A 12,411-nucleotide genomic window follows, 5' to 3' on the forward strand; every position below is an offset into this window, starting at 1 on the left:
TCTGAGCGTCTCGCAGAGAGCCAGTCTGGAGTTTACCTTCTGCTTTACAGAGAACCAGAACACACTTCTACTGTTTAAAACACTGCAGATAAAAATACCAAACCTGCTCTAAAAACAGACACTATAAAACCTGTACTCTACATCTCACTTTACTGTAAACTATAGCTTACACACCTTTACCAACTAACAGATAATCATAAAATATTAACACATTTATTTAAAACTAAATCTAAATAGACCTTATATAAGGAATATTAGTAAAAATCTGATGCTTATTTTTGAAACCTTAATGAAAAATGATTACATTTTATCAAGTGTCAATTTTATTATTATCATTTGTAGTGCTAAAATCAATAGCTCTTTTGTATAAAAACGAATAAGGAACGAATTCACTGTTTTATCAAGTTAATTCATTTGAAATTTAAGCTACAAACATTGTATGTTTATGATTTAATTCTTAGCAGTTCCATCTGATCTCCTAATGAACTTGAATAGAAATATGATTCAGTATTCACTATAGACTCTATGTCATTATGATGCTATTATAATATTTTCCTTTGTATAAAACAAAGTGCCCTGATTTATTATTCAGTTTTAACTCCAGAACAGTATTATATTTTCTCAGGAAAACCAGAACAGATATTCTGCTTATTGAAGACATGGAATCAGATCCACCAGTGCCAATATCACCACTTCCAAAAGCCCAGACCAGGTTTGATAAATTATATCTTATTTTGGGGCTTTTATTCTTTAGTATATTGTTCCAGCATGACATCACAGGTTCTGATGTATTGTCTTCTGAAGGGTATTATCATTTTCTTTTACTGCTTCCTGTCAGAGAGCACATGCAGAGCAGACTGACTGGAGATTCAAAAGGAAAAAAAATAGTATTTAAAGTGTATTTATAGACAAACACACTTTAAAATGTATTTAACCTGGGCAAATAATGTTGTTTTATATTAAGGACTATTAAGAATTATGTTTTCTGTAGTATCTCATAATATTAACAGGTTTCATCATCAGATATTAAGGAAACATGCTGAGTTTAATAACTGGCAGCTCCTATCAGCAGAGCTTCAGTCAGCAGGTCTGTACATCCCAGTAATCCCTACACCCAGTCCCATTTCCACACCCTGGGTTGCCAGGTATAGAACACAACATGTGCATGTGCTGAAGCCATGGAAATGGGTGAGCTGGCTATAGCAAATATATAATGTTTTAATCAACCTAAAACTATATTTTTCCTTACATGTTTTTCAAAACCGATGATATTATTACTTTAAAAATGAACTTTAAGATTAAAAGATTTTTGGTTTTGAGGGTCATTATTCAACATTAATAAAAATAAAAATCCATGCTGCAAACCACTCTGGAATATATTATATAATATATAATATAACGAGCACTGGAGCATCGCAGGGAACTGAACACGGCAGATTCAGAGTCCCCTACGTAACATACGACACCGAGACTGACCCAGAGACAGTGGATATCTGAGAGAGAGAGAGAGGGAATGCTGGGATGGGGGAGTGTGTAAGGGTAGGGGTTACTGAGGGGGGAACAGCAGGGGGACGGCGGGGGGGCGAGGGGGTGCTGCTGGTGATTCATGCCTGGTTTAAGTGCTCTCTAGAGCATCAGCTGTTCAATAAAGAGTGCATTAGCAAAATTAGCCTGAACTGCTAGATTCAATATTATAGACGGAGAAGAAATTACTCAAATTGGTCGAGTCAAAGATGAACTTACTCATCACGGTTCTACGAAGAAAGGCAGGACTAAAATGGAAAATGCAAGAACAATGTGTGCGAACATTTTAACCCCTTTTTCTGAGAAAAAGTATTACCAGTTCCAAAGGCCTAGCGCAACACTGATGAATTACATCTCATTTTTGGGATTTATATTCTATAGAATATCGTTCCAACATTGCATTGCAAGCTTTAATGTAGTGTCTGTTAAAAGATTTTATTATTTTCTTTTAGAGCTTCCTGACACTCGGGACAATGCAAATCTTAGTGAAGAACCATTTTAAATAAACACACATAAGAAAGTCATGAAACTTCATCACAAGAAGTGAAAAAATGCTTCACGGAAATGCAAGTGGAGCTTAACTTCCTCTAAAGATGAAACGAAAATCCGCTGGCAGTAAAAATGATCTGAGAAAAAGGTTCTTTAATGTGGTCGAGTTGCTAATGCTAATATATGGGGTGCAGAGTGTCCCGAACAGAGAATCAGTTCCTTCCAGTTTCCCACAGTCTCTCTGTGTTTTTCTCTGTGGATTGGGATTTTACTCGTAAGGCTGAAATGAGGAGAGACAGGAGAGACGCTGGAGTTTGAGGGTTTCTGTTCAGGACCGGCTGCAGCTCCTGTAGACTCTGGATGACTTTCTGGGGTGAAGAGTCTCTGCCCTTCAGTCATGTCAGCTTTTGCAAGACAGGAGGCCTGAGAAAGTGACGTTTATCATGAGAAAGAGACCTGCCGTTTATTAATACAGAACACAGAACGGATGGAGAAAGGAGAACATCCTCCCCCACAGTGAGAGAGACAGTAGAGAATTTCTGACTGAAATACAAAGACTTACTCTGATAATAAATCCCTAAATCAGAACAGACCCCAGAGCACCAGGACCAGATTTTAAGAACTCCATCCTATTAAAATCAAATAATTTATCTAGAACCATTCTGGACCAGAGTTAAAAAATGTTGTTCTATTTAAATCAAAGGGTTTTCCTACATCCTTTCAGGACTGCAGTTGAGGAACTCTATACTAATCAGAGTTTTTAGAGCTATCCAGAACCCGAGCTGAAGAAACCTGTCCTCAAAGCAATGACATTAAGGAACCACTTTTATATTCTCTACAGAACCTTTCATTGGATTGAAGAATGTTAAAGAAACCTCCACATACAAAGTTCCTGCACCACGATTCTTCACCATATCAGTTACAGTGCCATCACGACTCAAAACAAATAAACTAAATTAGGTAATAAACATCTAAACTGTGCTGGATCCTGAAATCCAGAGATAAAGAACTGTTTTCCCTACACTATCCCTGTTTTTTTCAGATTTTTAAGGGTTTTTAAAGATCCCTTTCAGGCCTGAAGAATCTTGTCCTGAAGAGTCCAGCAGGATCTGTCCTCTAAAATCTAATGTTATTTCTAACTGCAGCTCTAAGATCCATACTGGAATATAAATCAGCAGAGACACATAATCCTATCAGACAGAGCTCAGCCCGTTAATTTAATTTCCTCAAATAAATCTGTTGTTTCACCTTGAGGAGAGAATTACTGATCCAGCCTGATAAATTTCACCATCAGAACCACCGAGACCCTCCTGACCCAAACCCATCAGCTCATTATCATAAACCCCCAGCCTCAGTTTATAACCTGATCCTAAAACCACCAGAGTAATATTCATACAGCTTAATATACTCAGTATTTCATTTAAATAAAGCTCATTTACATATACTCAAGTATGCACTAACCTCGTATCTCCATCATTAGAAATATTATATAGCATTTCTTAAAAAACATTTGAAGATTGTTCCTAAAACCCTTAAAAAATCAACAGTCTACTTTATCAGTGAATATTTGTGAAAAAAGGAATCTACTCTCACATTACAGACTTTGAATTTTAGATATTTAAATTTGTATTGGTTGTAATTCAGACATTAGAGGTTTACAGTTTAAAAAAAGGGGAAAAGAGTCTAAAGTTTACCTGCAGTTCTATAAACTACTCAACACATACATATCACTGTTTTAGGCTCTAAAATACACAATTCAGTCATGTTTGATTTTAATCTACGCTACACACAAATACAATTTTTGGAAGATAGACAAAGTCTTCCGCTATGTCTAACTGTCCTTTATAAACATGTGTAATTACATAACCTTTAAATCTTTAATTAATCTTTAACAGTGTGTACTTCATCAGTAGTTTCACTGTTATTACATGTTTTATTAATGTGTAATTACACAGTCAATTAAAAATAATTTATTATGTTTACCTGCAAATTAGGCTTTTTGGCAAATGTACTTACAAACCTGAATTTAGCCAAAACTGAGTATTTACAGTCCTCTAAAAACAAACCTGTATTCAATTTAATATAAAATATTTTGGCTAAACTCAATTTAGAAAAAAACACCCCTTTTTTAATCTACACACAAACTTCACTAAAATCTGGTTTTCTAGAGCAGATCCAGCGGCTCTGTGTTCTCAGGGATCCTGAAAGCGCTGTGGGTCTGGTTTGTTCTCCTCTCGGGGGTCCGGCGCTCTCCTAATGCCCCTTTATGGGATCAGAGAGACATCTGTTTATCAGACCTGTCTCACTGCTGGGTGCAGGAGACGGCTCGCTCGGGCTGCTGCAGACGCCAGACTGCAGAGTTGGAAAAATCAGAAGCGAGTCTGTAGAGTTTATTTGCAGCTATGAGTACACTCACACGTTACAGCCAATAAAATCCTGTTATTCTTTACATTTACAAACAGTTACAAACAGCACAACATGTACTTTAGTACTGTCATCATTAACACATTAATTTACATTAAAGTTAATCTTATCAAACTTAAACACATTTATGCTGTAGTTCACTCTTTTTTACAGTGCCTGCAGATGAAAGCATGTTTATATTTATTTAGTGACGTAACCACGGCATTCAGAAGGAAGATTAAAGGGTTAAAAAACAGAAGTAGGTAACTCTACTGTCTCCACCCCTGAATTCATGGACACACTTTATCAATTACATAACATTCACCCCTAAATAACATTTATATTTATAATGGATTAAATAAAATAAGATGTTATGATTTTAGAGGCGGTAGTTAAACGGTAATGCGCTGCAGTTACTCTGTGGTCTGGAGCAGCGTTGTGTGTTTCTGTGGAGAATCACAGTAATGAGCAGATTATTATTCTGCCATCTGGCCGAGCTGATCGGTGACATCATGCATCTCTGAGGCTCAGCAGTAAAATATGAGAGGGGAATTTTATCCCTCGTGTGTCGAAAACCCGCCGGTTCTGCGCTGCTTTTATGGCGTCATCATTATTTTTTGCTATTAGCGTAGCGGCTAAATTTAAAACACATGGGTAGTTGGTGCTGAACATAACCGAGTGTGACGTGCACCGAGATCAGGCCAGGAGAAATACACGCCTTTAATATATATGACCTCACTGTTCCACACACGCCAAAACAAACACTGAGAAACAAATTACTCCAATCATCTTCAGTCCAAAAACATCTGATCAGCACCCAGGAGTTGTGTTGTGAAGAGGTAGAGTTCACATTCACTTTATTTACTTTAAGAGATGAAGATCAGTCAATCCAAACAATTTCAAGAATTTTAAAAGCAGGTAAGACCATCAGAAACGTTATGATGAAACTGGCTCTCATCAGGAAAGGAAGAGTTAAGAAATATACCAAAAAAGCAAGAAACTCATTTCCATAGTTGTGTATTTAGATTGTTCAGTTATTCCTTCACACAGGAATTATTTAACACTATGTTGACCCACTTGAACAATAAAATATATTTATTAAATATATATATATAATTTTTTAATTTTATCTCATTTTTTACTTTTTGTATTATTTGTTGTATTATTATTTTTTGTACTATTTGTATTGCATTATTTTAGGCTGAATTCTATATTAATTAAGCTCATATTGCAGTTAATGATGTTTCATACATTACTGTAAACAGATCTTATTTATTAATATTAAACCTGTTCTGTTTCTTCACTGAACCGAACGCTTCAGTTATGAGGCCTGAATTTACTGTTTCCAGATCAGCAGTCAGCGGTCCTCAGCCCACAGGTACAGCGTGAGTGACCCGCGGCCGAAAGTGAGAGGCATCTGAATGCCACGCGGCCTCGGAGCCTCGGGTCACGTGAAAACAGCCTGAGAGACTGGAATCCCAGCTGCCCCGGTGGGTCACGTCCCACCAAATACCTCACCTCCCCAGAACAGAAACAGAAACAATGCTCCTGCATGCCCCCCCCAACTTACCCCCACCCGACTGGACCTCCAATACCCCCCCACCTCACCCGACTCTAACCGTGCCCCCGCCGACTCAACACACAAATAAACCTTTAAACCAGAGCAGACTCTCCAACAGACCAGACCAGAACCACCTGCCTCCATCCCTCACTTTCTCCCCGCCTCCATCAGAAACAACACCATCCAGAAACAACACCACCCAAAAACAACACCATCCAGAAACAACACCACCCAAAAACAACACCATCCAGAAACAACACCACCCAAAAACAACACCATCCAGAAACAACACCACCCAAAAACAACACCATCCAGAAACAACACCACCCAAAAACAACACCATCCAGAAACAACACCACCCAAAAACAACACCATCCAGAAACAACACCACCCAAAAACAACACCATCCAGAAACAACACCACCCAGAAACAACACCACCCAGAAACAACACCATCCATAACCAACAACACCCAGAAACAACACCATCCAGAAACAACACCACCCAGAAACAACACCACCCAGAAACAACAACATCCAGAAACAACACCACCCAGAAACAACACCACCCAGAAACAACAACATCCAGAAACAACACCACCCAGAAACAACAACATCCAGAAACAACACCACCCAGAAACAACACCACCCAGAAACAACAACACCCAGAAACAACACCATCCAGAAACAACACCACCCAGAAACAACACCACCCAGAAACAACACCACCCAGAACCAACACCACCCAGAAACAACAACATCCAGAAACAACACCACCCAGAAACAACACCACCCAGAAACAACAACACCCAGAAACAACACCACCCAGAAACAAACCCTCACACACACTGCCTGAAACAGAGCCACCAGAGCTGTTGGAGCTGGAATTACAGTAGATCTGGTGTAGCGTTGTGGATAACACAATAAAGGGAGCGTAACCACTGAGGGATTTTGAAGCTCTAATAGAAAACGGAGGTGAAGAAAAACTTAATCCACCAAATCAAGCAAATGAACTGAACATCATCCTGATCCAGAGCTTCAGTAAATCCAGCAGGTAAATAAAGAGATAAGCAGCTCCTACCTGCTCCTCCAGGCTTCCTCTTCACCGGCATCTGGAAACAAGAGGAAAACGGTGCTCATCAGTAAAGTTCCTCTGTCTGTACTGTGATTTAAAATCATTATTTACTAAAGTAGCAGCTCCAAAAAGACCTGGAATAAAACCTTATTTTACACAGTTTTCCATTCAAAGTAAAACTGGCTTTTCCTTCTATTATAAAGTTGCTGTTTTAAAGTTATAAGGTATAAGTAAAATAGTATATAACCCTTTTATACCCTCATTTCTCAGAGAACCATTTATAAGAGTGTTCTCACTGTATATGAAGAACCACTTTACTGAACACAGAGCCATTTATTTAGCCATGTATTCCCTTTAAACTCCATAATAAAGCCAGTGTTACTGTAATAAACTGCAGCCTGAATACAGTAAAGAATAACACACTACAGAGAATTAACTTCACTACATCTCAAACAAGCTGTGTTGTGGGTCAGTGTAGAGTACTGCTGCAAAGAGGTCTTGTGGTAAAGAGAAAAGTTACAGGACATGATAATACTTCTCGTTCCGTGACTTTTGGCGTGTTGCTGTATAATGCACGCTTCATGTTCAGGTGGCCTCCAGTTATAACCTGTGTGTTCTCCTAGTCTCCACAGCCCAGAAAATATTTCTGATGTCTGGATTTCCCCTTGTAATTCACTGAGCCTGTGTGTATAGTGTGTGTATAGTGTGTGTGTATAGAGTGTGTATAGTGTGTGTATAGTGTGTGTGTGTATAGAGTGTGTATAGTGTGTGTATAGTGTGTGTGTGTATAGAGTGTGTTTAATGTGTGTGTGTGTGTGTGTGTGTGTGTGTGTTGTATTTGGCAGGCTGGTCTGTCCCTGATCACATTATTCACTGCACTGCAGACTCTGAGTTCAGGTCTGTGTTACATAACTCTCCCATATGCTGACGGCTGATTTTCTCATGCAGTTTCTGGAGTTTCTGGAGTTTCTGGAGTTTTGGGTTCTGCGAGACTCAGATCAGATCTGCTTCACTCATCTTCACCCAGAGCGAGAGGGAAGATTTTATAAAGCTTTATAATATCTGGAAATTCTCACACATGTTTATTTTACACTCGGGGAACCGAGAGAGAAAACAACAGAAACTGTGTTCACAAACGTTCAGCCTGGGTCCAAATTTATTTGGCTAAATGGTGAAATGTAAATATATTTAGCTAATAGAGCTGTGTCCAAGAACTTGAGGTTAATGCTGGAGTCCAAATACATTTGGCAAAATAGACAGTACTGTATAGTGATGAACAGAAAGGGTTTGTAGGATCATTTGTAAAGTTTGTAAAGCATTACTCATAATAATACACAATTAGTTTTATGATTCTACCAAATTTAATGTTGGATTAATTTAAAAGACCAAGAAGAAAAATAAAAATATGAAAATTAAGTAGAGAAAATAAAGTAATTAATTAATAAACAGATAAAGAAGTTTAGAGATACAGTGTTTGTTCTGTTTATCGGGGGAGGAGAGGAATGTATAAAGATTTTCCCCCCAGAGGTTCCAACCAGTCCAGATGTTCCCCCTGAGGAACCTCCTCCATACTGCAGCAGAACACACTGATATATAAATATATAATATATAAATATATAAATATATAATATATAAATATATATATATATATATATATATATATCTGCTCTTCATCCTCATAAACACTTACAATACATTCCTCCACCACGCTGACCTAGACCTCATATTAGACACTATAGAGTTTGTATTATATTAAAAAACTACAGAATATCTGAGATTTAGCAGCTCGACTTGCCTAAAAAGTAAAAAAAATGTTTGTTTAACATATATAAACTAATTTTAATTAAAATATAATAAGATACAGGATATGAAAAGACTCTCTGGTCTCAGAATCGGAATCGGAAACTTTCCACAGGAGATCTGAAGGTTCTGAAGGTGCTGTAGAGACGAGGCTACAGGACGCTGATCTGCAGTGTAGAGCGATGCTCAGTCTCGTCATCTTCTACCAGAAACAGCAGCAGGAGCTCCACACGGCAGCAGGATGCTGAATATTTGAGTGTCAGGATCTCAGCAGGTGAAATGAACTGGAAGAGTGTGATCTGCTCTGTGAGCTCAGTGATCAGAATGAGCTTTCTCTGTTTAAAGAGACAGTGAGTGTTTAGCTCTCGCTCCTCCTGAGCTGAAAGTGTGAAACCTGGTGGTGAAATCAGGACAGTTTTCAGGCCCAGAGCCAGAACTCTTCTCCAGCAGAACGGTGGAGAACAGGATCATCTATCACTCCAGCAGACCTGCATTTACTGAAGCTTTGTAGATGTTTTTATACACTTTCAGAACCAAAAAAAAATCAGATTCTGTAAGAAAACTGGAGATAACGTTCACACAAAAGGTTCCGCACAAAAACCTTTATTTTTAAATGAGTCTGGAAAAGGTTATAAAGTCATTTCTAAAGCTTTGGGACTCCAGAGAACCACAGTGATTCACTATTATTAACTAATGGAGAAAACATGGAACACTGGTAAACCTTCCCAGGAGTGACCGGCCGACCGAAATTACTCCAAAAGGGCATGAAGAACTCATCCAGGAGATCCATAAAAAGAACCCAGAACAACATTTAAAGAACTGCAGGATCTCACTCACCTCAGTTAAGATCAGTGTTAATGATTCAATAATAAGAAAAAGATAAAAAAAAAACAATACTGACCAAAAACAACACAACCACCCGTCTCACATTTACCAACTAACATCCTGATGATCTCCAGAACTTTGAGTAAATATTTTGTGGGCTAATGGGACAAAAGTAGAACTTTTTGGAACAAAATTTCAGAAAAAGGTCAGGTCCTGTGAGTAATGAATATTAAAGAAAAGAGTGAAAGGAGGAAAAATTAAACAGTATACAGGAAACAGAACTACACATTGCTGCTATATTCTCAGTGGAACTGAAAAAAAAAACAGGGAGGTGGAGTTATTAATAATCCTGACTGAAGTGTGTAAATAGTGTATTGATGTACTGTAGGTGTGTATGTGTAATATATATGTGTATGTTTAGTGCCGTCATTGTGTTCGGGGTTATAGTGCTGTAATCCTGCACATCCTCCACTGACTCATCATCTCACCTGTCAACACTCTGATTCACCTCCAGGATTCTCCTCTAAATAAAGAGGAAGATCAGAGTTAAAAGCTGAGAGCAGATTCAGTTACTGTTTGACAGACGTTCTTATACAGTTCAGTCAAACAGAAATGTGTAATATTTACACCAAAACATCACGCCTGCTTCAGCCTGCCTCAGCATCAGAACCCTGCAGTGATACCAGACCTGTTTACAGGTAAAAATAGGCCAAAATTCTCAGGTAACGATAATTCAAACAGACAGATGAAATTTTTATGACAAACAAAAGACATTTAGCCTAGTTGAGTCTGAGAGGCGGAGCATCACTCCACTGAGAGACGGTAATTAACTATAATGTAATCTAGTCTGCGCACCATCCAATCCTTAAACCAGAACCCTGGATTTATAATTCCCAGCTCTGTTTGTGATCTGACGATGGTCAGGTTTAAGTATGTAAACCTTACGGACCACTTCAATCCTGCCTTCCCTGCTCTCTGAACGTTCCAGTTAAAGATCTTAGAACGTTCAATCTGTCACGTTTTCCAGATGTTCTTTGTCCATCTGCTTTCCTAGACAGAAAATCTAGCTTTTATCTCCATCATACAAAGCCTTCCACACCTTCAGCCCAGGCGTCTCAAGTTACCCTTCCCCATCGTCCACACACCACGAAAAGAAACAATTCTAATTATACACCATAAATATTGAGTCTAACATTCAGTCTGAAACCAAACCAAGACCAGCTTCTTATCTTCTACCATCAGCTGAACAGAACAGAAGGAGGATCAGAGCTGACAGAGACTAAAGAGAGAAAACGAGAGAAAGTCCAACAACTGGACCCTCCACCCAGCGCTGTTCTGTACTGAGCGGAGGAGCTCACGGCCCCGAGGCCCCGAGCCTCAACCTTCACTGGAGCAGAACAAATCCAGGCCCCTGAGCTACGCTGAGCTCCGTAATCCGTCTTCATCATGCTGAGACGTTTAGCTCTCGCTTCTACTCTTACAGAACACCTGCAGAGAGGCTGAGAGCGAGAGTCTCAGAGCGGAGAGACGCCGGCCAGCTGCCCGAGAAAAACTCACTTTAATACGAGTCAGCAGGACCCAGAACAGCCCGTAAAACAGGACCCTGATACAGATTTAGAAACTGTCTTTAGCTACATGCTAACTGCTAACTGTTAAATACAGGCTCTCCTGAGAGAACAGGACAGTAAAAAGAAGCGAGAATTACTCCATCCAATCCAATTATCCTCTTCAAAACTCCTTCTCACACTCACACACTCACACACACACACACACACACACTTCAACCCACTTAAACACACACACTTAAACACACACACACACACACCTTCCCAATCCCTGCCAGGAGTCTTTAGCCGTGGTTCTCAGGCTCCGGCTCTAGAACGTACCTAGCGGTGCCGCGCTGTTCAGCTCTGCCAAGATTAAACAAACACATCTGGCTCTGTTTCTGCAGCCGGACGGAAACGGACAGAATTCCCACAGATATCACAGATTCATTCAGACCCACTGCTGCTCGTCTGATAGTGTTTTTGGGGAACAGCGTTCCAGAGAAAGAGAGAAGCTTTTAAAGCCCTTTTTAAGAATCCGCTCAGCGCTGAACATAAAAAATGAAACAGACTGACAAAAGAACTGGAAGAAAAACAGCTGTAAACTCCCTGTCCTGCTACTGACCTGAACCCCTTTACCCCGCTCCCTCCCGCAGGACAACGCGGGACACTGAATGTAACATCAACAAAAGAGCTGCAATTCTTTGGTGGCCTGAAACTAAATGTCCATGGAGCTGCAGTACGACAGAGAGACAGAGAGAGACAGAGAGACAGAAAGACAGAGAGACAGAGAGAGACAGAAAGACAGAGAGACAGAGAGAGAGAGACAGAGAGACAGAAAGACAGAGAGACAGAGAGAGAGACAGAGAGACAGAGACAGAGAGAGACAGAGCGAGACAGAGAGAGACAGAGCGAGACAGAAAGAGAGAGACACAAAGACAAAGTGACAGAGACAGAAAAGACTTTCAAATCAGCATTTAAAAATACATTTAAAAGTGTCGAGTGATTATAAAAAGGAATCATATGAATCACAACAATAACCACAAATAATCCCGTTAATCAAGTTAAATTGCTCATATGCTTTTGCATTTTTGGGAGATTAAATTTAAGTTTGAACATCTTTATCTGTTGAGTAAATGTTTTTAGGGGAAATTGTTAATGTATTCTTAAGGCTCTGACATTCAAAACAAGA

General features: G+C 39.2%; 1 protein-coding gene across 2 annotated transcripts in view; it reads right to left on the reverse strand.

Moving 5' to 3' along the window:
* Positions 1 to 12,411, reverse strand: part of stard13b (StAR-related lipid transfer (START) domain containing 13b) — an 80,083-nt gene that overhangs the window by 52,033 nt on the left and 15,639 nt on the right. For both annotated transcript variants that reach the window (XM_049466937.1, XM_049466936.1), the window contains one exon: positions 7,057 to 7,087. In XM_049466937.1, coding sequence (XP_049322894.1) covers positions 7,057 to 7,087 — 31 coding nt within the window. The remainder of the gene's footprint in view (positions 1 to 7,056; positions 7,088 to 12,411) is intronic.

This window comes from Astyanax mexicanus, chromosome 18 (assembly GCF_023375975.1).
Source record: "Astyanax mexicanus isolate ESR-SI-001 chromosome 18, AstMex3_surface, whole genome shotgun sequence".
NCBI lineage: Eukaryota > Metazoa > Chordata > Actinopteri > Characiformes > Acestrorhamphidae > Astyanax > Astyanax mexicanus.